At 46.7% G+C, this 26,541-nt stretch overlaps 2 protein-coding genes across 3 annotated transcripts in view; one reads left to right on the forward strand and one right to left on the reverse strand.

The window, feature by feature from the left end:
- Positions 1–5,669: 5,669 nt before the first annotated feature.
- Positions 5,670–26,435, reverse strand: VPS16 (VPS16, CORVET/HOPS core subunit). Its single transcript, XM_006921659.3, has 24 exons — positions 26,289–26,435; positions 12,188–12,276; positions 11,830–11,927; positions 11,613–11,741; positions 11,379–11,523; positions 11,133–11,248; positions 10,911–11,033; positions 10,728–10,783; positions 10,293–10,382; positions 10,095–10,189; positions 9,857–9,933; positions 9,264–9,395; positions 9,041–9,168; positions 8,875–8,910; positions 8,579–8,687; positions 8,285–8,419; positions 8,087–8,195; positions 7,898–7,995; positions 7,709–7,816; positions 7,311–7,388; positions 7,045–7,214; positions 6,868–6,964; positions 6,071–6,174; positions 5,670–5,956 (listed from the first exon to the last, which is right to left on the reverse strand). The coding sequence occupies exons 1-24, from the start codon at positions 26,339–26,341 to the stop codon at positions 5,812–5,814; spliced, it is 2,520 nt and encodes an 839-aa protein (XP_006921721.1). The 5' UTR covers positions 26,342–26,435; the 3' UTR covers positions 5,670–5,811.
- PCED1A (PC-esterase domain containing 1A) overlaps positions 25,225–26,541 on the forward strand; it is a 9,053-nt gene continuing 7,736 nt past the window's right edge. For both annotated transcript variants that reach the window (XM_015597066.2, XM_006921656.3), the window contains exon 1: positions 25,225–26,250. The gene's annotated coding sequence lies outside the window, so the exon portion shown is untranslated. The remainder of the gene's footprint in view (positions 26,251–26,541) is intronic.

Raw genomic sequence — 26,541 nt, forward strand, 5'->3', positions numbered from 1 at the left:
GTAAGGCGCCTCCTCATTGGCCGTTCATAGACGGGTGCTGATTGGCCCATACCAAAAGGGCGTCTCCCGGCCCTGGGCCCCGCCCTTGCGCGCTTCCAAATACTGGCTAGCTTGCCCCGGCGCAGAGCCGGATCTCAGGGTCTTACTGTCTCACACGTGCCCTAGGAGATGTGCGCCCCACTGCAGCCCTGTCCTCGGGAAAGCGGGACCTCAGCAGCACCCGCCGCCCAGGCACCTACGCCTTCTGCCTCTCAACAGTCCCAGTCCCCTGGATGTGGGCCTACTTCTCAGTTTACAGCTGCAGAAACTGAGGCCAAATACGAGTTACACCAATGTCCAGCGACTAGGGCCGCCTGGAACTAAAAATCCGTCTTTCTGCTCCTCTCTCCAAACGTGTCCCATTCGGTTATTTTTATTTATTTATTTATTTATTTATTTATTTATTTATTTATTTATTTGGTTTTGCTTTTTCTCTCTCTGATTGCTGCAACGTATTTAAGGGACGAAGGCTCTCACTGGGGAGAGAGAGGAACCTGCAAAGCCCCTAGAACAGGAACTGGCACCGTGGGTGTCGTCTTACATCAAGTCGACCCACGCCATCCCCGCCCGAGCCCCAGGGAAATCTCCGCTTTCCAGATGCGTGTACCAAGGCCTGGCTCTTCACTGAGCTGAGTAGAAACACGAAACATGGTGCCAAGCGGTAGGGGTTTCGTTTGAAATAAGCCTGGCGGGGGAGGGGAGGTTCAAAGCGCAGAGAGGACCGGGAGATGCGTTTATCCCCCCTGGGGCCAGGGACCAGATGGGGGGCACAGACCTCCTTCACAGCCATCCCTGCCCCACGCGTGGCGCACCAAAGCCACCCGTCCGTATATCTGTCGGCAGCGGGTTCCCGGGCTGCAAGGACCTGGGCGTCTGCGACTGAAGGCCGATTACTTAGTCGTAGTGGGTGGCGAGTGGGACACTCTCCTCGTTGTAACCCCACGTGGCGTTCCTCAGACACACCGGGACCCCAGCACAGGAAGAGTTGCTGGGCATCTGCAGGGTGGAGACGGACTGCACAGGAATGTGCAAGCGGAGCTTACCTGGGGACCCTTCATCCGAGACCTGGAGTCTGCGCTGCCTAGTCTGAGTGGCAGAGAGCCTCTCCTCCAGGCCCGCAGCCCTTGAGCGCCCCAATCCCCTACCCCCGCCGGGCAGAGTCCCATGTTCGGTGGGTAAGGGTCTGTGGCCAGCCGCATTTCTTCATGGCGGGGAGGATGCAGTGGAGATATTTCGGTGCAGGAGGAGCTCACATCGGCTGTCATTTGCACGGGGTTGGTACCACTAACACCTCCAGTTCCCGCCACCGCCTGCAACTGAGTCACCAACTTAAAACTCTATTCCCCGTATTTATGAAATAAGTGAGTGTATGCTGACCATAGTCACAGCCTACAAATATAAATGCATGGGCCTTCTTCAGGCCACCTCCCAGGTGGCAGATGTGTTTCTCACTCCCTCTCAGCGGGGTTGACCACTAGGTGTCCTGAAATGGCCAAACCCAAGGTTCCTCTGCCCAACAGACACTTCAGCTCAAGGGCCCCCAGGCCACATGCCCAGTCTGTTAGACTAACAAGGGGCAGCCAAGAAGGGCAGATTCTTCCACATGCCCACCCCTCACGTTTCTCCAGGAAGTCCAAACTCAATCTATCTGCACACCAAAGGAAAAATGAAAAGCCTGAATTCAGTGTTTAGAAGCCCTGAAAAAAAAAAATGACTGTGAGTGCAGGAGGTACCTGGGTAGCTAGGATAGCAGCATCCTAGAACCAAACCCCACCAGTGTAGTTTTATGCTATCTACATCAGACCTACATTATTATTTCTTAATATGTTTATTTTGGTTAATTTATATTTTATTTATTTTTACTTATATTATCTAAAAGGGTTTGACATGCTACTTACGTTTTCTAACATATATTAAAATAAATAGCTATTAAAATAAAAGTGTTCATCTTCGAGATTGTCTGAAGGATCTCCAGGCAATCTGACCACACTTAGGAAAATGTTGCAGTTGGGTGTAGGAATCAGAGAGCCCTGGGGTGGGCTAGGTCACCACTGGCTAGGTCAGCAGTCCCCAACCTTTTTGGCACCAGGAACCAGTGCTCCTATGAGAATCTAATGGCTGATAATCTGGGGTGGCGTTGAGGCAGAGATGCTAGCACTGGGGAGCAGCTGCAAATACAGATGAAATTTCGCTCGCTTGCCTTGGCCCTCCTGCTGTGTGACCCAGTTCCTAACAGGCCATGGACTGGTACCGGTCCTCAGCCTCGGAGTTGGGGACCCCTGAGATAGATGACCTGAATCTCCCTCTGCTACTCTTCCTGGAACCTTCCAGAGCTATACTGAGAAATGGAGGCATGTACAGCTTGGCAAGAAACCCCATCTCAGGAAATGCAGTTCCTTCTCTCCAAGAGACAGCTGCACTGTGGTCAGAGCATTTGTGGTGTGTGTGCACGGGTGACAGAACCTCAGACCAAGGAGTGGCAGGATCTTGGGTGTCCTGTTCTGGAGACCCAGGGAAAGGACAGAGTCCCATTATCAATTGCTCACTTGTGGAGACCTGCCCAGTCTCCCCATCCTGACATCCGGGGTGTCTACAGCTTACCCCCGTCGCTACAGGACAACAGGCTGTCTTTGAAGAAGAGAGAACTGAGAGTGGTAGGGGAGGCAGGCTTGCTGTATCCAGGCCAACCCAAGTGGGAGGCCAAAGCCCTGCTCCCAGTCCTGGTTTAGTCCTAGCCATGGGAGCATATGCCTACAAGTAGGAACTTGTCAGCCACCAAGAGTCACAAGATTCATGAGAAAAAGACTGGACTAGAAGGAGAGCTGGTTAAAGAACTCCTGTTTCTGTAGACAAGTCACTTCCCCTCTCTGGGCCTCCTTTCCCCATGTACTAAATGGAACAATGAGTTATTTACCGAACAAATACTTATTGAGTACAGACCATATGCTGGATACGTTAGGGAATAAGACAGAAAAGGTCTCTCCTCTTAGGACCTTCTATTCTAGTTTGGGGTGACAGACAATAAACCAACAAGTGAACAAGAAAACTTCCTAAATGCTGTAATGAAAATGAAACAAGGCAATAAGATAAAAAGTTGAAGTAAATGAGGCCAAATGCCTTTCCAAGCCACTGTCCTACTCCCAAGGTCATTTGCCAGTGCTTTCTACCTTAAAGGGACTGCAGCCCTCTTACCCTGAGGTGATCTGTAAAAGTATTCACCCAGAGCTGCCATAAATACCCTAAATTAGAAGAAATGTTTCTAAATTATCTGCCCCTAGCCTCCAAATCCTGGTCCCAGGCCTAATCCTAGTTCCATCCATTAGCCAGGACTTGGCCCCACCCATGACTGTAGGCCCAGGCCTGCTGTGCAAATTGCTCAAGGTAGAAAGCATCTCACACTAATTTCAATAGGTCGGTTGAAGGTTTGAAAAAAATAATCCTGGTTGTTTTTTAAATATCACTATTTATAAGTGTATGCATTTGTCAGAACTCAGCAAATGAACATTTAAGATCTGAACATTACACATATTTTGTCTAAAAAGAAAACAATTGCAAATAGTGAACTCTAGTTAATGAAATGCATTCTGAAATATTTAGAGGTAAGTATACTGACTGAAACTTACTTTGATGGATAGATGTATGATAAAGTATATATAGTCAAATGTTAATTGTAGAATCCAGGTGGTAGGTATACAGGTGTTCACTGTAAAATTCTTTCAACTTAGCTATATATTTGAAAGTTTTTATGATAAAATGCTGAGGGAAAAATCAGTGTTTAACTTTATAAAAAAGTACACAAAGCTGCCTTTAATTTTCAAACAACTCTCCCCATGAACAGTTCTTGTGCTTCTCCACCTACGTGCATACATACCTTTTTAATGAAGTTGTAATCACTGTTTGTATGTCATCATTGTTCTCACACATTTCTACAACTTCATGTGTACACCGTTTAATGTTTGCATATCACATAAGTATACTGTATGTTACTTTGGGAATGTGGCACCCCTTCCAGAGAGGGTGGACTGGGTTGTATGGTACCAACCTTTTTTCATTGAGAACAAGAAAAGCTGGAGAAAACATTTTTAAAAGGCACTGAAGAGCTACCAGTGCAGTGAGCAGTTGTGAGGCCAAGACTGGGGAGGAAAAAAGCCTAGAATAATGAGCTCAGTATTGGGGATCTTCTCTTTTCTCAGAGGTGTCTGCTGATTCTAAGAGAGAAAACTGATAGGCTGTGCCAGACTGTTTTCAAAAACTGGCCACATTTCCAGTTCTACAAACTGTTCCAGAGCCTTCCTACTCCCTATCAAGAGGTGGAGTCGATTTCTCTTTGAAAGTGGGTGGGACAGCTCTACCTTGACAAATAGAATGTGGCAGCCATGACCCTGCGTGATTCCCAAAGCTAGGTTAGGGAAGGCAGTGCAGCTTTGTTTGGCTATATTGGGATGCTGTTCTTGGGACCTGGCAGCCATGTTGTGAGGTTCCACAGGTGGTAGGTGTTCTAGCCAACAGCACCAGCTAAGGTTCCAGTCAACAACCAGCTTCCATTGGCAGACTGTGAGTTAACAAGCCTTAAGATGACTTCAACCTTTAGCTCTCAAGTCATCTTCAACCTTTGACTTTTCCAGTTGTTGGCCCAGACATCGTGGAGCAGACAAACCATCCCTGGTTTATCCTGACCAAATTCTTGACCGTGTAGTAAGTGGTAAACATAATAATTATTTTACAATTTGTTTTATATTCATTCGGAGGATTTCTACAAACTTAATTTACAAATCAGGTCGGGGAAGAAAAAAAGAAACACCTTACCAGGCCTTGTCTCTCACTTTTTCAGCATGGTCAAGCCTATGGGCATTAAAGGGGAAACAGGAAACTCTAGTGAGGTATGTCCTCCCTCTGGGCTTTGGTTTCCTCTTTTGTCTTCTTTCTAGACTAAGGAGTAACAAGAAGAAAAGGTAATGCCCTCAGTGTGTGTGTGTTTGTGTGTGTGTGTGTTGCAGGGGGTGGGACATGAAGCTGAGGTGCACTGGAGTGCAGACTGAAGGCTAGAGACAGGATGACTGGAGGGCTCCTACATACTGGGGACGAAGCCTTCACCGGGGGTAAGGTGGAACCAGGGGTCTTCAGTTTACAGTCCATCTTTTTCTCCTCAGCCTAGAGATGACTTAGGAATTGTTCACCACTGTTCAGTGGGCGGTGTCTCCAAAGGCTCTTCTTTCAACCCCTACAACCTGCTGGCAACACATGCCTCTCATTAGTCCTCCAACTCTCACTGCAGTGCAAACCAGAGGCCTTGCCCAGACTCCCTTGCTTACGGAGGGCCTTATGTTTGTCACGTGGAATAAATGAAATAATGGTATTCAGCATGGTTCTTGTGTACATGGGTGTATAATGTTTTTCAGTATGGTTCCTGATAAGTTGTTAAGTTTTGTGCCATCTCTCCCCATAATCCTTCTAGGGTCTGAGAGCTTGAGAGAGCTTTCCTTCATAACTATGCTGAGGGGCACATCTTTTTGTAAATATAGCTAGAGAAGCTTCTCCTCTAGATCCCACACAAACACATGGGATTTCGCTGAGATATCTGGATACTTCTGGTCCAGTTTGCTTCTGCTTAGGCAAGACTGTATAAGAAAAACACTCTAAAATGTTCCAACTTTATTTACAACCAGATCCCTTCCCACCCCACCTCCTCAGCTTAGCTCTGGGGGAGGAGCTAGATGAGCAGTGACACTTCTGCCAAGCCCAGGATATGAGGAGACATATAAGGTGAGCCCCTCACTTCTTCTGGGCTTGAGCCCTGGCCCGCTGAATCTTGTCGGCCGTGGCACCGTCTGTGGCTCCAGTGCAGTGGGACAATACGAGGCTCAGCTCTGCTTCGTTTCGGCGCTCAATGGCAATGTCTGCAGCCTGAGCCACATCCCTGTGGTTTGAGCAGGACGGGAGATGATGTTGGGATGATCAAAGGTACAAACCATGCCCCTCATCAGTCCACTAGCTCAGCACCCCAGCAGCACGGGGCTCTCAGCCAACATACCCAACAAGAAGTAAAGCCTTGACCTTCTGCTCAGGACCTACACGGGAGGCGTACTTCTTGGCCTCATATTTGTTGTGCTGCTTCATGCAGATCTCCACAAAGGGCTTAGAGAGGGAGGAGATGGAGGGAGAAGATAAGGCAGAGCCCTTCTGTCCTGTCTTATGAACAAAAGCCCACTGAATATACTGTCACTGTATATTTTATATACACTTTAGTGCATGTAACTCCCCCACCCATGCCCTGACACACATCTACAAGAGGTATGATCTTGACATTCTCAGGGCAGAAACAACCTAAACCAAAGATGTTAGAGCCTTGAGACCAAGTATTTCCATGCATCTAGAACACCATCCACTGTCATCCCCTCACAACAGGTGTTTCCTACCATCTTGGAGCCTATATTTTCTCTTATGGCTGTTCCACCTACCCACCACACCTCTGAACTGCCTGCCATAGAAAACAAACCCCTCAATATCCTCCACTGCCTTGCAGATGTGCTTTTCCTGTCCGCTTCCACCCTCCACCCAAATAGGACTTTTCCTTAGGCACGTGGGGTCCCCCTGTGGTCATCCTGGGGGAAAGCAGCTCATTCTCCTGCCTGCCGACATGTGCAGGCTGACTGGGGCCCATTCCCTGATATATTTAGCTTATGAACATGCACACACAGGAAGCATCCACTAAAAATTTTGGCCAGCTGAACAGATGCATGAATAGGTCATTGGCCTATCTCTGGGCCTGGTCCTCTCCCCAGGACTAGCCTCCCTGGCGGTGGGGTGTTGGGAGGGCCCCTGCCTCACCAGGTAGCCGATGGGTGATTTCTTGCTCTTAGAAAACTTCTCTAGCTCCTCCCAGTCTTCCAGAGCTGCCAGAGCGGTCAACTTCAGCCACCAGAGCCTGTGAGGAAGCTGGGCTTGGAGGTGCTGCAGGACGGGCAGGGATCCCAGGTCCTGCATGCAGCCTGGACCCTCACGTACCTCTTGTCCGGTATGCGGAAGTCACGCGCCAGCTGCTCTGCGCGCTTGTTGTGGCCGCCGAGGATGAGACTGGTGACCGTGTCATGCAGAGATAGGTCCAGGAACTGACCCCCCAGCTCATCTTCTAGGCGTCGCTGCAGCCGTAGGAGCCGCATTTGATCCTCTGTGGCCTGGGGATAGGGATAAGGCAGGATGAGGATGAGAGGGACAAGGAGGGAAGACTGAGAGGAAAAACGAGGAGGTTTTTAGGAAAGAGTAGGCCAGACCTTGGCTGCAAACTCATTCTTGGCCTTATAGAAGGCATCAGCTGCCGTCTGCAGAGCTGCAACTCGCCCCTCAATACGCTATAAGGGCAGGAAGAAAAGCCTGAGCTCATAGTTCAAGGGACCTCAGCCCTTCCAACCCAGGCTACAGTTTTCTTCCCAGTCCCTATGCTAAGGGTCACCAGGGCCAGCCTTACCCACTGGGTGTACCACTCTGGTATCTCTAGTGGGAAGGCTAGCTCCTCTGGGACCAACCCTCATCCTGGCCTCATGCCTTCTTAGACTTCCTCAACAGTGAGGACCAGATGGGGTGTGCACCAAATATGAGACCTAGATTCCTAGAGAAGGAACCAGACCAACAGCCTAGCCCAAGGGCCCCACCCTCTCTGTGGGCCTCAGACCTCCTCTGCAGCGTAGCTGGCTCGGATGTGGAAGCTGCCCAGCTCCTGGTGGTTGTCATCCTGATTGTAAAGGTCCTTCAGCGTCTCTAGTTCTTGATGCTTACAGAACTGGGGCCGGGGACAGGTAGTCAGCAAGGCCAACTCAGGGGTTCAGGAGGCTCCAGCCCCACCCCTGCCCACTGCACACACCTGTCGGTACAAACTCAGGGCCATGGGCTGGTTCCGAAGGGTCATGAAAAAATCTCCTCGGTTCAGCTCATTCTTCAGGTGTAGCAACACCGTGAACACTATTGGGTAGTAAGGTGGGGTGGGGACTCCAGCCCAGCCCCTTGCTCAGCCCAGGGGCCCTGGTCTTGGCCTCACCCAAACCTTGCTCACCCAGGTCAGTGTCCCCGCTCTCAATAGCCTTGCTCAGTGCCAGTTTGCTCCTCTTCATCTTTAGGAGAAGGGGTACCTGCTCCCCAGAGCGTGGCTCATACTCCAACAGCTGTGGGAAAAAAGGCAGAGGAGAAAGAGCTCACCTGGGGGCCTCCAATACCCAAGACAGGGCATCTGGGGAGGGCTGAGCACCCACACCTTGATGGCCAGCTCTGTGCGGCCACAGCCATAGGCCCGCGCAGCAATGTCAGAGTAAGAGACACCAGGTGTGTCCCCCAGCTTCTGGTTAATGGCCCGAGCAACATCCTCATCAGACACGTCCTTCTGTTGCACCTGCAGAGGGAAAGGGTGTCACACACACCTGCATCTCACCTCTCACCCCACCGAACCCCAATCAGGACCTGGTCCTTCAGTCCTACACTTCTTATTTCCTATACTTCATCAGGGCCTGAAAGTCCCTAAATGCCCTTGGACCCTGTCCTACATCCTCACCTTGTAGCATGCCCAGTGGGCCAGGATCCTGCTGACACCCTGCACTTCAGGAAGGCGCAGGTACTCACATATCTGGATGGCCAGGGGGTAAAGCCTCCGCAACACAAGCCTGGCAGGCAGGAGAGATAACGGGTACAGGGTGAGGTGGGGCAGAGAGAGGACAGCACAGCCCCAACTTGCAACTCAGTTCTCCCAAGTCCCAAAGAAATAGGTCAGGAGCAGTGACCATGAGAGCCCACAAAAGGCTGTGACACTTGCCCACCTAGAGCCTTCCCAGCACCCTTGGGCTTGCTGACCTGTCCAGCAGCACTTGGATGGTGAGTTGCTTGTATCTGCATTTTACTCGGTTAAGGATCCAGCTGGAGAATAAGCCCTATTTGCCAAGAACCTTTAGGTGGTATCTCCAGCCCCTTCCTCTGCCACCCCTGGCTGTGAACACCATTCTGAAATGCATGGGGATACTGGCTATAGGTGAGCGGGATCCCGATGTGATAGTCCCGAACGGCATTAAGCACACGCAGGTCCTGACACATGCGTACGAAGCTGTCGGGTGGAAATCTGTCGAGGAAACACTTTCCAAAGGAAGCAGCCTGAGAAGAGCCAGAGGGCAATAGAAGAGAGCTTCCCCCCTGCCAGCCCCACCCTGCCCAGTGCCCCTCCCTGCAGCCCTGCTGCCCAGGCCAACCCTGAGCAGACTCTTCTGCATGTCTGGCTGGTGCTCATGTCCTGCGGCCTCAATGCACTGCTGCACTGCCTGGGTCAGCTGCCCCAACTCCTGGATCTCCCGCAAGTACTCATCGGCCTTCTGGCTCTCTTTCTGGGGTTGAGGGGTGGAGAGAGAAAGGGGGGGGTGCTAGAGACATGACATCACAATGGAGAACACCCTCACATCTGCCCCCAGCTCCTTGGCTACAGTGCAAATGGGCTGATTTGGAGGGGCTGCAGAGGCAGAGCCCAAACCCCCTCAGCGCACTCAGTCTACCTGAAGCGTTCAGATATTCCCTCCGCCCTATATCAGCCCACAATTGCCAGTGAGAATCCCTGAGACCCCTTGATAATAGCCCTGACTTGTGCCTGGGCTGGGGATAGTCGGGGCTCCCTGCCCCTCCCCATCACCACACGGAGGACCCCATTTCACTTTAGTCCACCTGAGCTGGCGCACCCCAACCCAGTCTGGTGTCTTGCCTAGACCCCTCTCTTCACTGGTGGCACCTGGCTGTGCCAATCAGGGGAAGGAGAAGAGTATCCTAGGGTCCAGGGAGAAGGCCAGGGCTTTACCTCATATTCCTTCTGGGCCTCCAATAGCAGTGCTCCAGGGGCCATTGAGGCAATTTTGAAGATCTCCTCGCTGGCCACTGGAGAAGGAAGATGGCGAATGGGGGAAGAGCACAGGGAACCCTCAGCTCTGCCTCAATGCCTCAATGCCCTAATGTCCTCATCCTCCTCTGGCCCACAGCAGCTGCAGTACCTAGGAACCTCTGCCCTGGGTCATGTGGTGCCCCTGTGAGGGCCTCACCTGGAACTTCATGCAGAAATTCGTGGGTGCTGCGCGAGAAGATACGGACCCCATCCAGCTCAGGTACCATGTAGGAGTCCTCATCCAGCACAAACCTGAGCTTGGTCAAGGTTCTCAAGAACACCCAGAGATGGGATGAGGCAGGTGACCCCTTTCCCCTTTCCCCTCTTACCCCCACAGATATCCCTCCAAGGATACTGGATGCTCTCAGGCGCATCGCCCACCACCATTAGCCGCTTCTCCCAGGCCACTACAACGGCCCTCTCCTTGCTGCGAGGACGGCTGCACCTGTGGGCAGCATCACACATACATGTCTGAGACATACATGGGTTGATATGCCCCACAGTCAGGTTTCTCATATCATTGCTTACATCACTTTGTCTTGGGACAGCCCTGCACATGCTTCCTGCCCCTTATCTCATTGCTCTGACTTGTCTGCTTCCCTCTTACCCTGTATTGTCAGTGCCTGGGGGCATCTCGGGCCTACAGGAGGGCAGGGGTTTCCCTCGAATGTGCACTGGCAGAGAAGATGCAAGCTCCACTTAGCTTGGCTAGTACACAGGATGAATCAAGGTATCCCAAGAAACAAGGCTATGTCCACCCCCACCCCCAGCATAACAACCCTGTCCTCACCAGACCATCTGCTTTGGGGGGGCCCGGATGTTGCAGTTGAACTCGCACAGCTTCTCCTGAAAGGATGTAAGAAGCATCACAGCCCTATCCAAGTAGTCAGGTTGAAAAGCCCCTCCCCTACCCCTACCAAATAGATCTTCCCTGAAGAAGACATGGTGTCCCTGTGTTGTCTCAGGATCACACCTTCAGTGAAGCTGTCCCCATCCAGATGTAGCCTGTGTCTGTGAAGAGTGCCAGGTGTCGGTAGGTGAAGGAGATAGCCATCTGCAGGAAGCTGCTCACACCTGGGGCCAGGCCAGGGGGAGTCTGGGGCAGGGCCAAGGAGGACACCAGAGATCTTGACTTCTCAGAGCCTCCCCACTGCCTCCCCCAACTCCTCCATTTCACTCCCACTCAAACCCTTACCACTGCAGAGCATGCTGCGTGGTCTAGAAGGTAAAGATCAGGCCCCACAGCCAGAAGAATGTGTGCTACTCGGTCCTGGCACAGTGTGGTCCAGCATGAAGGTGCACTCTGCAAACCTGTGGTCAGGAATAGGACAACCTCGGGATAACCAGAGCCCATAGCTTCTATCTCTATTGATCCCACAGTCTGGAAGCACATCTGTAGGCACTGAATGGCTGTCTCTGTCTCAGGGGTGTTGATGCTCACCTGGCACTTCTGGCATTCGGCGGAGTTTGAGGTCACTCACATTGGCACTGAGGGTGAAGCGGTGGGCTCCTGTGAGGATGGCCACTCCAGAACCAAACTCAGTATGGAAGATCCGGGCATCTAGAACCCGGTTTTGGAGTACCTCCTGGGGAAAGGGGCAAGTGGAGAGGGGCCTTGAAGAAGCCACAGAGTCAAAGACTCCATTCCTTTTCTACAACCTCCTGTGGCCCCTACATTGCCCATGCTGAAGTGTCTCCGGAAGTCACCATGAAGCCCATAAACCAGCACTACACCGTCTTCCTGCACGCAGAGTAGCTCCTCTTCAGCTGACCAGCCTAGGGATACCACAGGGCCACTCTTCCACTGCAGAGGAGAAGAAGTTCCTGAGGCTGTCTAGGGACACAGGAACCCTGCCCAGCCCCCAGCCTCAGGGTGGGCCAGGGATGCTCACCAGCAGACTGGCTAGAGGCATGCCAGAAGCAGAGTAGATCTCAAGTACTGGCCGTACATTGGCAGGCTTCTCCTTCCGCCAGGGGTTCCTCAGCAGTGCTTCAGATGGAGAAGAGACCTTCTGTCCTAGCTCACCAGGCTAGGCCCACCCCATTTGAAGCAGGCCTCATGAAGCAGCATCTCAGGCCCATCCCATATGAAGCAGGCCTCATGAGAACCATTAAAAGCATCTCAAGTGGGTGGGGAGTGGGGGAGGGTGGCATATGCTAGTAAGAACAACCCAACGGCAAGACCCCCAGGAATCAAGAAACTTGACTTCATCCCATGGTCCCAGAGCATGCGGTAGCAGAGTGACATACCAATGGGGCCCCCGTAGGGTGCAGCGGCCACCAGGCAGTCCCTGAGTTCCTCCTTCAGGTCCCAGTCCATGCTGTACAGCTCATATTTCCTGCCCGCACAAAGGCAAATAGAAATTAGCCTCCTCGTGACCCTGTATCCGAATGGAATGAGCCCCAGAGGAACCCCTGAAGCCTCATTTGTCCTCCACAGGAAAGCTGAAGATGCCTCCCGGGGCAGGAAGGGGGATGATGACTAGAAACAGCTACATGCATGTTTAAGGACCCAAGGCAAGAGAGCAGAGGCTGTTGACAGAGGATGTGGTTCTTGGGACAAGTGTGCAGAGATGGCAGGAGCTCCTGGGAGAGGAAGGCTGTATGGCAAATATCCAGGTCACAAACTGACTAGGGTGGAGTGGCTGGCTTGGGCCTACATTAGCAGGAAATAAAGCCTTCTGAGAGGGTCTCTTAGGGTAGGCAGTTCTTCTTCTATTTCTGGTTCTTAATACTGAATCAGGTTGTGGGCTTTATAGCCAGGGGTCCAGCTCAACACTAGTTAATAAAGAACTCAGTGTTAGAGGTACTGAGTTAGCAGTGCCTGAAAGAAATCAAAGAGGAGCTCTTTAGTAAGTCCAGAGCTGGGGAGAGAGACCTGGGTTAGAGATGTCAATCTGAATACTCAGCTTATGGGAGGTAAATGAAATTGCAATCTGGCACAAGATGACTACAATCTGAGGTATGCACGGAGGGTGTGTGCTGTATGAGAAGACTGAGTAGGAGGCTTGAGGCAGGCCATCATTTGATGGCTGGAGGCAGGAAGAAGGGGACAGAGAAGGAGTGGGCACTATTCCAGGATGCCAAGAAAAAACAATGTTTAAGGAGGATGTTTCGGCTGGTATCGTTTCAGGAGCCTTCCCATTAAAGGTCAGGAAGATGCCCACAATTACCTTCTATTTTACATTCTTCTTGGGGCTCTAGACAAAATAACTTAACAACAGTTTTTTATTTTGGAAGAGTGAAATTACTACTATTTACAAATAATGTGATTGTCTACTTAGAAAACCTGAAGCAGTCTATGGAACGATGAATAAAAGAGCTCAGTTGGGTGAGCAACAATCAATATATTTTCTATACCAATTAATTTTCGATACCATAGCAAGAACCAATTAGAAACACAATTTTAGAAAGATCCTAATCATAATAGTGATAAAGCTACGATACCCAAGAATAAACCTAATAAAAATTTTTACAAAATCAAATCAAAGTGTAATCAAGGATATAGAGACATGAAAAAGTATCCCAAAATGATCTACAAATGCACAGAATTGCAATAAAAATCACCCCAGTTTTTTGCGGGGAAGGAAGCACAAATTGCCTACAGTTTACCTGGGGTAAAAAAAACAAATCATCTGAAAGAGAAAATACTGGAAGATATTTAAGAACATTTGAAAATATGAGAACATACACATATTGGATTTCAAATATACTATATAATACTAAAGTGAATTAAAACTGTTGTTTTGGCACAGAATAGCAAATAGATCAATGGAAGAGAACAGAATCCCAAAAAAGGCCTGGTAATTGAGCATGTAATAAAGATGGCATTTCAAATTGGTGGGAATTGATACTTGAAATGAGACAATGGGATATATGGGAAGCATCGCAATAAACACTATTTCATCATTTAATTTCTATAATAAAATATTTTCCGGATGGAATTCAATACTTAAATGTTAAAGAAATAAAGCCACATCAGAAAAAAATCTTGAGTATGTTAACAGTCTCCAAGCAAAAACAATTTCTAAGCATGATATAAAACCCAGAAGTCACAAAACAAGACCAACATATGGGACTAATAAAAATTTAGACCTTCTGTATACTTTTATACAAAAAAAGGTGAAAAACATCACATATTTATATTTGCTTCCATTTGAAAAAAGAAACTAATAAGATTTATAAAAATCTAATAATGGTGGTTACTTGTAGGTAAGGGGTAGAATTAGCTGAATAGGGGCAGGGAGGGAATGAGACTGAGTTTTTAAACCACATTAATGGTTATTTATTAAAATAATTAACATTTTAAAACTTTTATACATTAAAAAAAATCCACCAAAAAAAAAAACCTAGGAAGACAAAAAATGTTTGTGACACATGTGAAAAAGATACATTTAAAAAAACACAAAAGGCTCTAATTTACTTTTTAAATGAAAATAAAACTAAAAGAAAGAAGGTCAAGGACTATATCGTACTACTTTGTGTGAAAATATTTAAAAACTAAACACAAAAAACTTGAGAAAATATAACCTAATATTTGTACAATGGGAACTATAGTAGTCTTTCAGAGCAAGATACAAAACCCAGAAATTATCAAGGAAAACACTCTTAGATTGTTTGGCATACTAAGCTGCAGCTCAGTATGAACCACATAAACCCATTTATGTAATTAAAAAACTGAGCACATATTTTTGACAAGCATAGTTACATATAATCACATGAATGTGTGTAAATACATAGAAAAAACGCTCAAAGGTCTCCATACTAAGCCAGACAGTGGTTACCTTTGGAGAGGGTGGTTAAGTGGGGGAAGGAGGTAAGGAAACTGCCAATTTATAGGCTACATAATTTTGTATTATTTGAATTTTTTATAACCCATATGTTTTTTTTTTTGACATTTTGTTACAAAAATCATGAATGAAAATTTGATGAGAAAACAGATTCACACAGGCCTAACATGCCAGTTACCAATTAATTGCCGCTCAACTCCAAATTCATGCTTCAATGTTTAAGGGACAGCATTCTTTTAAACATTTCTCCTTCACAGTGAGTGTGATGTTAAGCTTTCTCAGTAGAGGGTGCTGGAGGGACGCTGCATGAGGAAGGGGCTCTCTTGCCGCTTCCAGCAGGGCAAAGCCAGCCAGCAACCAAGGTGTGAGGACACCTAAGGGTGATCTGCCCAGCCATGCAGCAGCCTCGGCTTGCCTGGACTGGTAATCACCTTCCCAGGGCTACCTGGATAGATACCACATTCCTGGCCTCCTGGCCATGCCGGGCCATAGTTCCTCTGCATGCCAAGATGTCTGCTATGGCTGTCCTGCCTGCCCACTCAAGTATTTCCACTGATCCTCTCTGCACACCCATGCTCTCAGATACTGGTTGTGGTGCTCCAGGCTACCTGCCTGCACCAGTTTCCCCACTCCTCTTGCACACCCCCACCCCTGGCTGCCAGTTAAAATTCACCTGTGCCCCACTACCCCTGAACCCCAGAGGGTTGTTCCTTGCTTGCCCAGCAACCGTGGACCAGCTCTGACTTGGGCATACCAGTGAACTTCTCTGCCATCCTATATATTGCAACTATAATTTCTCCAACAGGGTCTGAACCCCAGTATGGGGAAGGGCGCCCCCCCCCGCCTTCCAAATCTGTCCTTCCTTGGGTACTCTCCCTCAGCTCTAGGCTACCATATACAATTTTATTATATCCTATAGTCTTTATCACAGCTTAGTAATTCTTTTTTTCCTATTTATTTTAAAATTTTAAAAAGTTAGACATTTATACAATCCATGAAGTGATCCTAATAATTCTTTATACTTATTAAACTTTGCTTAAAACTCATAACTGGACCCAGACTGATATGGACTTGGCACAAAGAGTGGTCCTAGGAGACTGACGCCTAAAGATGGGATTTGAGGATTAGTTTGGTTGTGTGCTTAAGCTTGAGAGCAGTGCTGAGCTCTCTGCCAACGGAAATGGATGTTAGTAACCCACTGCGTGCAGTGGCATCACAATTAATCAAGCCTGCAGTTTTCCGTGGTGAAATGCCAAGTCAAACATGTATTTGGGTGTGACTTCTGTGCTTGGCTGTATAGCAGTAATCATTGTAAGGGCTGTGGTGTGGATGGATTATTTTGAGTGCATTTGAACATTTACAAAGAGAAAATGACAAGGTTGGGTCTGTTAATTTTCAGCTCAAGTCATGGTCTGAGAAGCAGAAAGCTACCATAACACCCTTAAAAGAATCTCTTATTTATTGTAGCCACAGGCTACTACTGCTGAAAGTCAAACACAAAATTTAATTGTGTGGAATGTTAAATTATAACAGTTGAATTCACCAACGCACTATTTCTTATGTGAAAGTTAGGGCACTGATCAAGAAAGAATGGGATCCTGAAACTTGAGAGATATCTGGTTAGAGCGAGATTGACAATCTTGCACCCTCAAGTCATTCTGAGCCTTCCTTACAAGTAAAAGTAGTTTGCCTTCCTGTGTCCAAGGAGACTAACCTTCCCTGGCTTGAAAATCCTGTGATGACCTCAACTAGGGTAGATGTCTTGGGAGCGTCTCTCCCCAAGGCTGACCTGGCTAACACTAGTGCTGAGTGGCTAATCTGTCAACAGCAGAGACCAATACATGGCCCCAATATGGTACCATTCCCAGGGGAACTAGCCTGCAAGTTTACTACACTGGACCTCTACCATGATGGAGGAAACAAAGATTTGTCCTCACTGGAATACATATACGTTCTGGATGTGGATTTGTCTTCTGTATCTGTAATGCCATTGCCAGCACCCACCATCTGTGGACTTATAGAATACCTTATCTTCTGTGGTAGCATTCTGCAAAGCATTGCATCTAATCAAAGACATTTTACAGCAAAGAAAGTGCAGCAGTGGGCTTAGGTCCATGGAATCAACTAGTCTTATCATATACCTGATCATCCAGAAGTGGCTGGCCCAAATTTACTGTCGAGCCAGTTATAACACTAAGTGGCAGACAGTATCCTAAAGGGATGGGGCTCTATCTTAACATCTCTGATGTAAAGCTTATGCTTTACTATTATATGGTGTTGTCTCCTCCAGAGTCAGAATACGTGGAACCCAGAATCAAGGGGTGAAAGTGAGTGTGGCTTCTCTATTACACTTACCAACTCCCTTCGACAAATGTTGCTTTCAGTTCCAGTCACTTTGAGATCTAAAGGTTTGGAGAGCTTAGTCTCCAAGAGGAGAATGTTTCTACCAGGGGACACAAAATTGGGTTCATTGAATTAGAAGATAAGGGCACCACCTTGCCATTTTGGTCTCCTTATGCCATTGAACCAATGGGCATAAGAAAATGGGGTTAATTTACTAGCTGAAGTGTCTTCTCATTTTGGGAAAAGACAGAGTATTTACTTGTAAGAAGGATAGTGGTAGCTTCTTAAACGGGAACATAGGGTTGTTTTGTTGCTATGAGGGAGTTTTAAAAGTATGTAGAGGGTGAACATGGAAGCTGAGCAGCCAAAGGGTGGACTGTGTCAGTTATCAATTTATTGTCTCTCAAGTCCAAATTTACCCTCAATACGTGTTCCACGATGAACTAGATGTTAACCTTCTCAGGAGAAGGCATTGTAGGGACACTGTAAGAGGAAGAGGCTCTCTGGCTGTTTCCGGCAGCTGCAAGGTCAGTCAGCAGTGTGGGTATGAGAACACCTGGTGGTGCTCTGCCCCAAACATGCACCCAGAATACGTAATCCGTTGGTGACCTCACAGCCTTGGCCCTGACCTGCATCTATCTTCCTGTGGCTTTCTCCATACAGATGCTGCAAGTTCCACATCTCTGGCTCACACTGGTGCTCCAACTCTGTGCAAGCCCATGAACCTGGTCCCCAGCTATGGCTCACTTATGCCCCATCTGTGCTAAGGAGGACGCTTCCTGCTCGCTTAATGACTGTGGACCAGCTCTGGCCCAGGCAAACCAGCAAACTTCTGTGCTACCTAGTGGGCTGTAACTACATCTTTTCCATTGAGCTTAGAACCCCAGCTTGGGTACGGAACCCCCCTTCTAAGTTTGCCCTTCTTTTCTCCTCAGCCCTAGGGGAGGACAGAGTTTTATTTTATCTTATAGTTACTTTGTTAGCATAGTTTGAGTTCTTTACATGAAACTTCCTTGTTTAATCACTAGTTTCTGTTTCCTGATTAGACGCGTACTGACATAACCAGTGTAGCATCCCTCAGACACTTGTCACAAAAGGGGAAAATATGATGTTACAACGGAGCCATCAGCATCGAATACACTTGTTAATGTCAACTTCCCTACTAGCAGACAACCTGATGTAATGCTGACTCAGGTGTAATGCAGTACGAACACCATGGCATCACCAAAAAGCATTTCTGCCTAAAACATTCGATCTGAATCTAATTGAGTCTTTCTATCAAACAGTTTCAGAAAATACAGGCTATGACAGAAAAAAGTTCAAAGGCAGCAATGGCACCAATCCAGAAAGTGACTTGGTCTTTCATGAAAATAAAAGGTAGGGGTGGGAATGTGGGTAATAACGTTCAAGTTTACAGGAGACTTAATTAAGAGTGGTAAGCAAATGAGTAATTCTTGCTTGGGTCTTGATTTGAACAAAAATTTAAAAAGACACTTTTAAGACAGCTGGAGAAGTCTGAATAAGGACTGGTTGTTAAATGATATCAAATGTTGATTTTGTTAGGTGTGAAATAGTATTGTAGTTTATTGGAAATAGTCATTTTTAAAAAAATAATGCACACTGAAGTTATGTCAGTAATTTACTTAAAAATACAGTATTTGATTGAAAGACTCTGTCTGGGGTTTGTTAATTTTCAGCTCAAGTCGTGGTCTCAGAAGCAGAAAGCTTCCATAACACCCTTAAAAGAATCTCTTATTTATTGTAGCCACAGGCTACTACTGCTGAAAGTCAAACACAAAATTTAATTGTGTTAAAAAGTGTGTGTATTTTGGCAGGGAGGGAGAGGTGAGGAGAGAATGGCAAATTGTTGATACTTGTTGAAGCTGGTGATGAGTACATGGATATCCACTAAATTATTTTTACTATATTGATGTGTATTGAACATTTTCTTATAAAAGAGTTTTTAAACTTCCAAAATAGTTGAAGCAGATATTGCAGCACAATAATTTTTAAGCCTAAATGATGGCTATGGATGTTTATTCTGCTACTTTGTTGTATATTTGGAGCTTTTCAGAGTAAAGGTTAAATACAATTTCCAAAAAAAAAGTAGGGTTCATCTCTCTCAATGCTCCAGGGAGTCAAGCTCAGATGAGACCTGAGCTGCGACCACTGCAGTAACTGAGAACAGGGTGGTCAGACCAGAGTGAGTGGTCAGTGGGAAGAGAGAAAATGCAAGCAAGTATAGACCGCAGATTTCGGACCTTTCAGGTGGAGAAGAAAGAAAAGGGGCAAGGTGGAAGGATCTGTTTGTTTTCTGAATAGGGAGGTTTATTTTTTGTTAGGATGAGATCTGACTATACTCAAAATATGGTAGGGAACACTTGGGAGGTACAGATGATGGAAAACAACGTAGAGCAGTGGTCTTCAAATTTTCCTGCAGCAGAGAAACACCTAGGTGCTTATTAAAATATAGATCAAATTCCCAGGACCCACCCCAGAGATAATGGAGATCTGGCCTAAGAAGCTGCACATAGCCAGCATCTCAGGCGATCTTGATGCAGGGGGGTCTTGAACAACAGCTGGAGAAACTGGCCAAGGGAGGGTGTGGGTGCATGGCACATGGTTTCTGAGTAGGCAAGGGAGACGGGGACTCATCTCCTCAGTGGAATGGAAAGATAGCAGGCACGTTTGGGTAGGGGAAGCTTGGGACCTTCTATGTAATGACTCCAGTTCTCTGAGAAGCATGAGGTGAAGTCAGCTGTTGGGAGGAGGGGCTAAGGAGACTTCGATTTTCAATATTTCCAAAATATTTTAATTGTTTACAATTAAATGTTTCTTTGTATAATTTTTTAAAAGGAAGAGAAAAGCCCTTGTGGTGAGTGACTATAGGCTGAACCCACATAACAAGATTGTGAGGGCCCTGTTGAGGCTGGTAACCATGGATTCAAACTAGACCCAACTTGCCTGTGTGTGACCTCATGGCAGAGCTCAGCAGCCTGGATACCGGCATAGAGATGGTGAGTTATTGATGTGTTAGGAAGTGGTTCTGTGCCAGGCAGGTGCAACCAAAGGGCAAAGGAACAAGGTTGTCAGGGAAAAGGTAAGAAAGCAACTGCAATGACTGACCATGGCTGCACACCACGCTGGACAGAAAGGGATACATCTGTAGAAAGGAGTTCTGCATGCTGACACAAAGAGAAGAGAGGGCTCCAGGGTTGAGGATCTCAGTGAGGCTGACGGTTTTTCAGAAGGTATCAGAGTGTCAGTGAGGACAGGAGCTTATGGTCTGAGAAGGGGCTGTCTGAATTTAACATTTGAGGTAGAGCAGTTCTGGATAAGCACAGGAGCAGAGTGGGGGTGGATGAGGTGCATAAGTGTAATAGCCCGCTGAAATGTGAAAGGGTTAAAGAATAATTAAAACCTGAAACTGGACAAAGGAAGTCTATACCTTAGGCATATTTTCTGGAACCCCTAACCACATTCTGTTAATCATGAAACTTGTAACAATGAGCTCATACGCTAACTGCCAATTTTAGCCTGTGTAACCCTGCTTGCTTGTGTGGCATGAAAAATAATCAATTGTATATAAGCTGAAAATTACTGTTTGGCCATCGCCCATGGGAACACTGGCTATTGCCCATGGGAACATAGACAATCACCCATAGGAACATAACATTCTAACAACAAGCTTTCTGCTTCTGTACTTCCCGCTTGCACACCTGACCAGTGGGTTGACAGGTAGTGAATAGGAGAAAGATGGACCTTTGTGTTTAAGACAGAATGAGGAATGGGATTTGGGGCTTAAAATCCTTGTATCCTGGCAATTCGGGGCTCCTCTTTTGCAAGGACAGCCGCCGGCTAATAAACTGTCTCCTGGTTAAGAGCACTCAAGTTGGGTCTGGTTATTCTGGACACAACATAAGATTACTTGAGTAGAACCTATGGAACCATGAAGCCAGGTAGTCACTTAAGTTACTACAAAAGGTGGCAAGAACTGGGATGTTTAGGAGGCTGTGGGCCAAAGTCTCCAATCAAACAATCAGTGAGAAATGCAGTCAATTAGAAGACTGGCAGCAATGTAGGAGTAAGGGTCAGGGAGTGAAGAGTAACAAAGCATGGACCACCTTCCCAAGGCTTTGAGATAAAGTAGCCTTCTCAGGGACAGTGAGGTGGCTCAAGCTGTGCCTCAAGGGTGGCGAGGGGTATGGATAGGTAGAGTGGAGGGCAGTAGGGAAGGCGGACTCTCAGAAAAGGCTAGAGGACTGTAGACCTTGTGAGGCCACACCTTCAATGAGGAAGGCCAATTAGATCTTTCCCCTCTACTCGAGGTCTCACGGTGGAAATCACCACAGGGGCTGTTAATGGACCGTGGATTCTAATGCCAGGAAATTACTAAACCTAGCAGCTCTGGTAGTCTCAATCTCAAGCCCATCCAGGAAACAGTGAAGAAATCACTGTGGCAGTGCAACTGAACTGCTAGGAAAGCCTGGTCCACTACAGCGTGAGAAGGGCCCTTATGTAAAAATAGATCATCTCCAGCCTATCCAGGTTGGGTTATTGGACCACTGGGGAGCCTTGGAAAATAATCTAATAATTCCAAAATCCCCAGGCCCTAAAGCAAGCCCACCATCATCCTTGAAATCCCTTGACTCCAGCTTGCCTCAGAAATTACTAAAGAATTCTTGTGCACTGTTGCTGGAAATGCAAAATGGTGCAGCTGCCATGGAAAACAAGATGAAAATTTCTCAAAATATTAAACATAGAATTACCATATGAACCAGCAATTCCATTTTGGGGTATATATCCAAAAGAATAAAACAGGTATCGAAGAGCTATTTGTACACCACTGTTCATAGGAGCGTTATTCACAACAGCCATGAGGTGAAAATAACCTGTGTCCTTTAAAGGATGAATACATAAGCAAAATGTGATATATACATAAAATGGAATATTATTCAGCCTTAACAAGGAAGGTAATTTTGATACATTTTACAACATGTATGGATGAACCTTTAGGACAGTATGCTAAGTGAAATAAGCCATCACAAAAAAGTAAATACTGTATGATTCCACTTATATGAGCTATGCAGTCAAATTCAAAGAAGCAGTAAATAGAATGGCAGTTGCCAGGGCTGGGGGAAGGGGAGAATGAGGAATTTTAATGGGTATAGAGTTTTGGTTCTGCAAGATGAAAAAGTTCTGGATATTGGTTACACAACAATGTGAAAATACCTAACACCACTGGATTGTACTTTAGAATGAATAAGAAAGTAAGTTCTACATCATGTGTATTTAACCACAATTTTTTATAAAAAATTCATCTTTATATGTGCAAAAACCAAACCCCTCAAAAAACCTACTAAAATAGTCTATTTCTAATAAGAGCTTCAGAAATACATATCTTCAGTCTCTGTTTTTTTTACCATAAAGGATGTTTCTAAAGTACCTGAAACAGTGTTCAAAACCAAGCTTACTCTCTTCACCACCAAACTCATTATCTTAAGCTGAAAACCCAAGTCATCCTCAACACCTTGCTCTTCTTTCTCCTTAAGAAGTACAACCCATCACGATCTCCTTCAATTTTATCTCCTAAATATGTCAGATCTGCTCCCCTCTCCATCTCTACCATCACCACCCCAGTTCTCGCCACCGTCCACTTCTTCTTGGTATATTCCACCAGCCTCCTAACCAGTTTCTTTGCCTCCATTCTTTCTTGCCCTTACCAATTTGTCCCCCCATTGCCTCCAGAAGGAACTTAACCCCCCCCCCCAAATTCAATCATATCGATCCTTTCATTAAAACCCTTTCATTTAGGTTTCTCCACTATTCTTCAAATAAAGATCACCTATAAGGCCTTGCAGGGTATGGCCCCTAAGGGAAAGGCATCAACTTCTTCATTCAAGGTCATTGAGAGTGGTCTCTCCTGCCTCAGGATCTTTGTATATGTTCTTCTTCATCCCATTCCCTGCACCAATGCCTACTCATCCCCTGGATGGGTTACCATTTCATTCAGGAAGTCTTCTTTACCTCTGACTTCTCAGTCTGTTATATGCTCTCTTAGGACCCTATACCTCTCCTTCACGGTGATTATGATCAAACAAACTGAGTGGTTATCAACAGTCTCCTCTGCCAGCTATAAGTTCTATGAGGGCAAACAGGGTCCATATCTTTTTATTGGCTGATACACAGCCAGCCTGACAATGGGTTGGGTAAAATTCATTAACAGGATTAGCCCAAATTGTTTTTTTGGGGGATAAAAATGGCTAAAATTCTGAAGCCCCATCACGATCTCCTTCAATTTTATCTCCTAAATATGTCAGATCTGCTCCCCTCTCCATCTCTACCATCACCACCCCAGTTCTCGCCACCGTCCACTTCTTCTTGGTATATTCCACCAGCCTCCTAACCAGTTTCTTTGCCTCCATTCTTTCTTGCCCTTACCAATTTGTCCCCCCATTGCCTCCAGAAGGAACTTAACCCCCCTCCCCCCCAAATTCAATCATATCGATCCTTTCATTAAAACCCTTTCATTTAGGTTTCTCCACTATTCTTCAAATAAAGATCACCTATAAGGCCTTGCAGGGTATGGCCCCTAAGGGAAAGGCATCAACTTCTTCATTCAAGGTCATTGAGAGTGGTCTCTCCTGCCTCAGGATCTTTGTATATGTTCTTCTTCATCCCATTCCCTGCACCAATGCCTACTCATCCCCTGGATGGGTTACCATTTCATTCAGGAAGTCTTCTTTACCTCTGACTTCTCAGTCTGTTATATGCTCTCTTAGGACCCTATACCTCTCCTTCACGGTGATTATGATCAAACAAACTGAGTGGTTATCAACAGTCTCCTCTGCCAGCTATAAGTTCTATGAGGGCAAACAGGGTCCATATCTTTTTATTGGCTGATACACAGCCAGCCTGACAATGGGTTGGGTAAAATTCATTAACAGGATTAGCCCAAATTGTTTTTTTGGGGGATAAAAATGGCTAAAATTCTGAAGCCCCATAAGAACTAGTCACCATTCCCTCTTCTTGCCTCGCCAAATTAGTTTTCCAAAACACTACTTCCAATGCAAAAGAATCCTGTCCTATAGATAAGACTTGCCATGCATTGTCTGCCACCTGTTTATCAATCATTCACTCACTTAAACATGTATTAAATCCTGGCATAAGGCTATGCACAAATACAAGTAACACCAAGTATCTGCACTTAAAACATTTCTACTCTGGTGAAGAAGCTAGAACACACTATTTCATTTTCCTGTTTAAAAAACAAAAACAAAAAACTCTATCCTTTAGTACAGGTTCTAGAAGACTGGATTCAAATTGTCACTCCACTACTTTCCAGCTGTGTAACCTGGTCACCTAAACTCTGTGTGTGTGTTTCCTCATGAGTAAGATGAATTTAAGCATGATACCTGCTCCATGGAGTTGTAAGACTTAAACAAGTTAATACACATAAAGAACTTAGCTGAGTGTCTAGTACATAGATGGGCACATCTGTTAGCAAAAATAATATATCTTCCACAGCAAGGCTTAGACCTCTACATCTTTCTGGCAATACAGCACACATAGGTAAGGGTTGGCTAGGTATGCTGGTCTATGGCATGGACTCGACATATATATTCATTTAAAACTTTATTAGTGTAACAACAAAGCTAAGACTTCAGTGATAAACAGGAGTTCTGTAGTAATGAGGTCATCATTTTTAGTACTCTTCTATTTAACAGGCCTCTCTGTAGGCAACTGTATTTCCAAAAATAATATGTTAATATTTTCGAAAGTGTATGTTGTGTTGTAAGCACTAAGTTACATGATCACCTATGTCAACTGGCATCCCTCTACCACAAAAACAGTTAAAATCATTGTGATTTCCTATGAACTTTACTAATTTTAAATGAACTTTTGCAATTTTTTTCATATAGTATAGACATATTTTAAGAATCAGATATAAACAACAAATGCAATAGATCTCTAAAAATTGCCACAAAGCATCTGTCCTCTTTAAGGGCTGACATTTTATGTATCAAAAATTACATAAGAAAGTTTTAATATGTGAATAACAGTAGTACATAGTTTCATAGCAAACAGGTATCTTCTATTGAAATAAGATTCTAATGTGATATCTTTGTGACTTTTAGTAGTAATAAAGTATTTCTAAAAAACTTTATTGGGCAACAACTACATACCAGGCACTGCTCTAAATAGTATTTGTGATAAAGAGATACAAGAAATATGCTCTCAGCCCTCAAGGAACTTGGTTTAGCAGAAGAAACCTATACAAATATTGCCCTACTGTGCCATACATAACAGACTCTATTCTAGCACTAGGTCCTGTGAGGCCCAAAGGAAAGTCAGCTGACTCTACTGGGGTTAGGTCGGGGAAAGTTTCAGAAAGGACCTTCGAACTAAGTCCTGAAGGATGAGCACAACTTCTCCAGTAAGACAAAGAGGGAAATGGCAGTGCCCACAAAAGGAACTGCAGGCTGCTGCAACTATGGAGAGCCATGAAACATGGTGTGTTGGGGTCCTCTTCTGTGCAACTGGAACACAAAATTTGGGTACGAGAGGGGCAAATTAAGTTGGAGGGACAAACAGGAGTCGACTTATAGATTTAACAAGAGGAGTTTATCCTACAAAAGGAAACCACTGAAAAATCCTAATTAGGGTAATGATGTAATGGGTGAACACTTTAGAAAAATTAGTAGTTTAGGACTCTACGACTCCCATGAGAGAACTGCTAGCCGGGGATGCCCCTGGATTCACTGCCGACTCTTCCCCTTCTCTCAGCCTTGGTCAGCACTGTTTCCCCGCCTGCTGTGCGATCCCGCCCCACTGGGAGCGCCCCTGTGGTCTGACTTCAGCAGCACTTCCTGGCAGGAGACTGGGCACTCGCTGTCACCAGTGGGCGGCCTCCCTCAACGTGATCTGAGCATCCTTCCGGAGACTGACAGACCTGGGCTTCAGCGTTGGACTCTGCCCCTACTTGTGTGACCACTGGGCTTGCCTCAGTTTCCTTCGCTGGAGCAGGAGAAGGCCTGGCTCCCTGGCCATTACGCGGGTGTGCGTTAAGGGGCAGACGACAGGGGAGAGCCGGCGAGGGGCGGACCCCAGCGCCGGGAGTGACGGGGGCGCGCGCCGCCGCGGGCTCCGCCCGGAGACTCAAGCCGGCGGGCGAGCTGGGTAAGCCGGGTCGTGGGCGGGAGGGGGGTGCGGCTCACCGGTAAAAGGCAGAGTCCCCGAGCGGGTTCCAGTTTGCGGTGTAGCAGTCCATGGCTGGTGCAGGCGGCTGCTGGGCAGCGCTGAGCGGCCACCCGCCTAGCGCGGGCTCCAGGCCGGTACTTCCGCTTCCGCCTGCCCGGGTCACGTGGCAAGGCTGCCGCCACTGCCATCAGCACTGTGGGCAGCTGCACTCGGCCGCCCCCGCGCCCCCCCCACACACCCGGGCCTTGAGCCCGTCTGGGTGGGCCTGGC

Source organism: Pteropus alecto, unplaced genomic scaffold (genome assembly GCF_000325575.1).
Source record: "Pteropus alecto unplaced genomic scaffold, ASM32557v1 scaffold45, whole genome shotgun sequence".
Classification (NCBI taxonomy): Eukaryota; Metazoa; Chordata; class Mammalia; order Chiroptera; family Pteropodidae; genus Pteropus; species Pteropus alecto.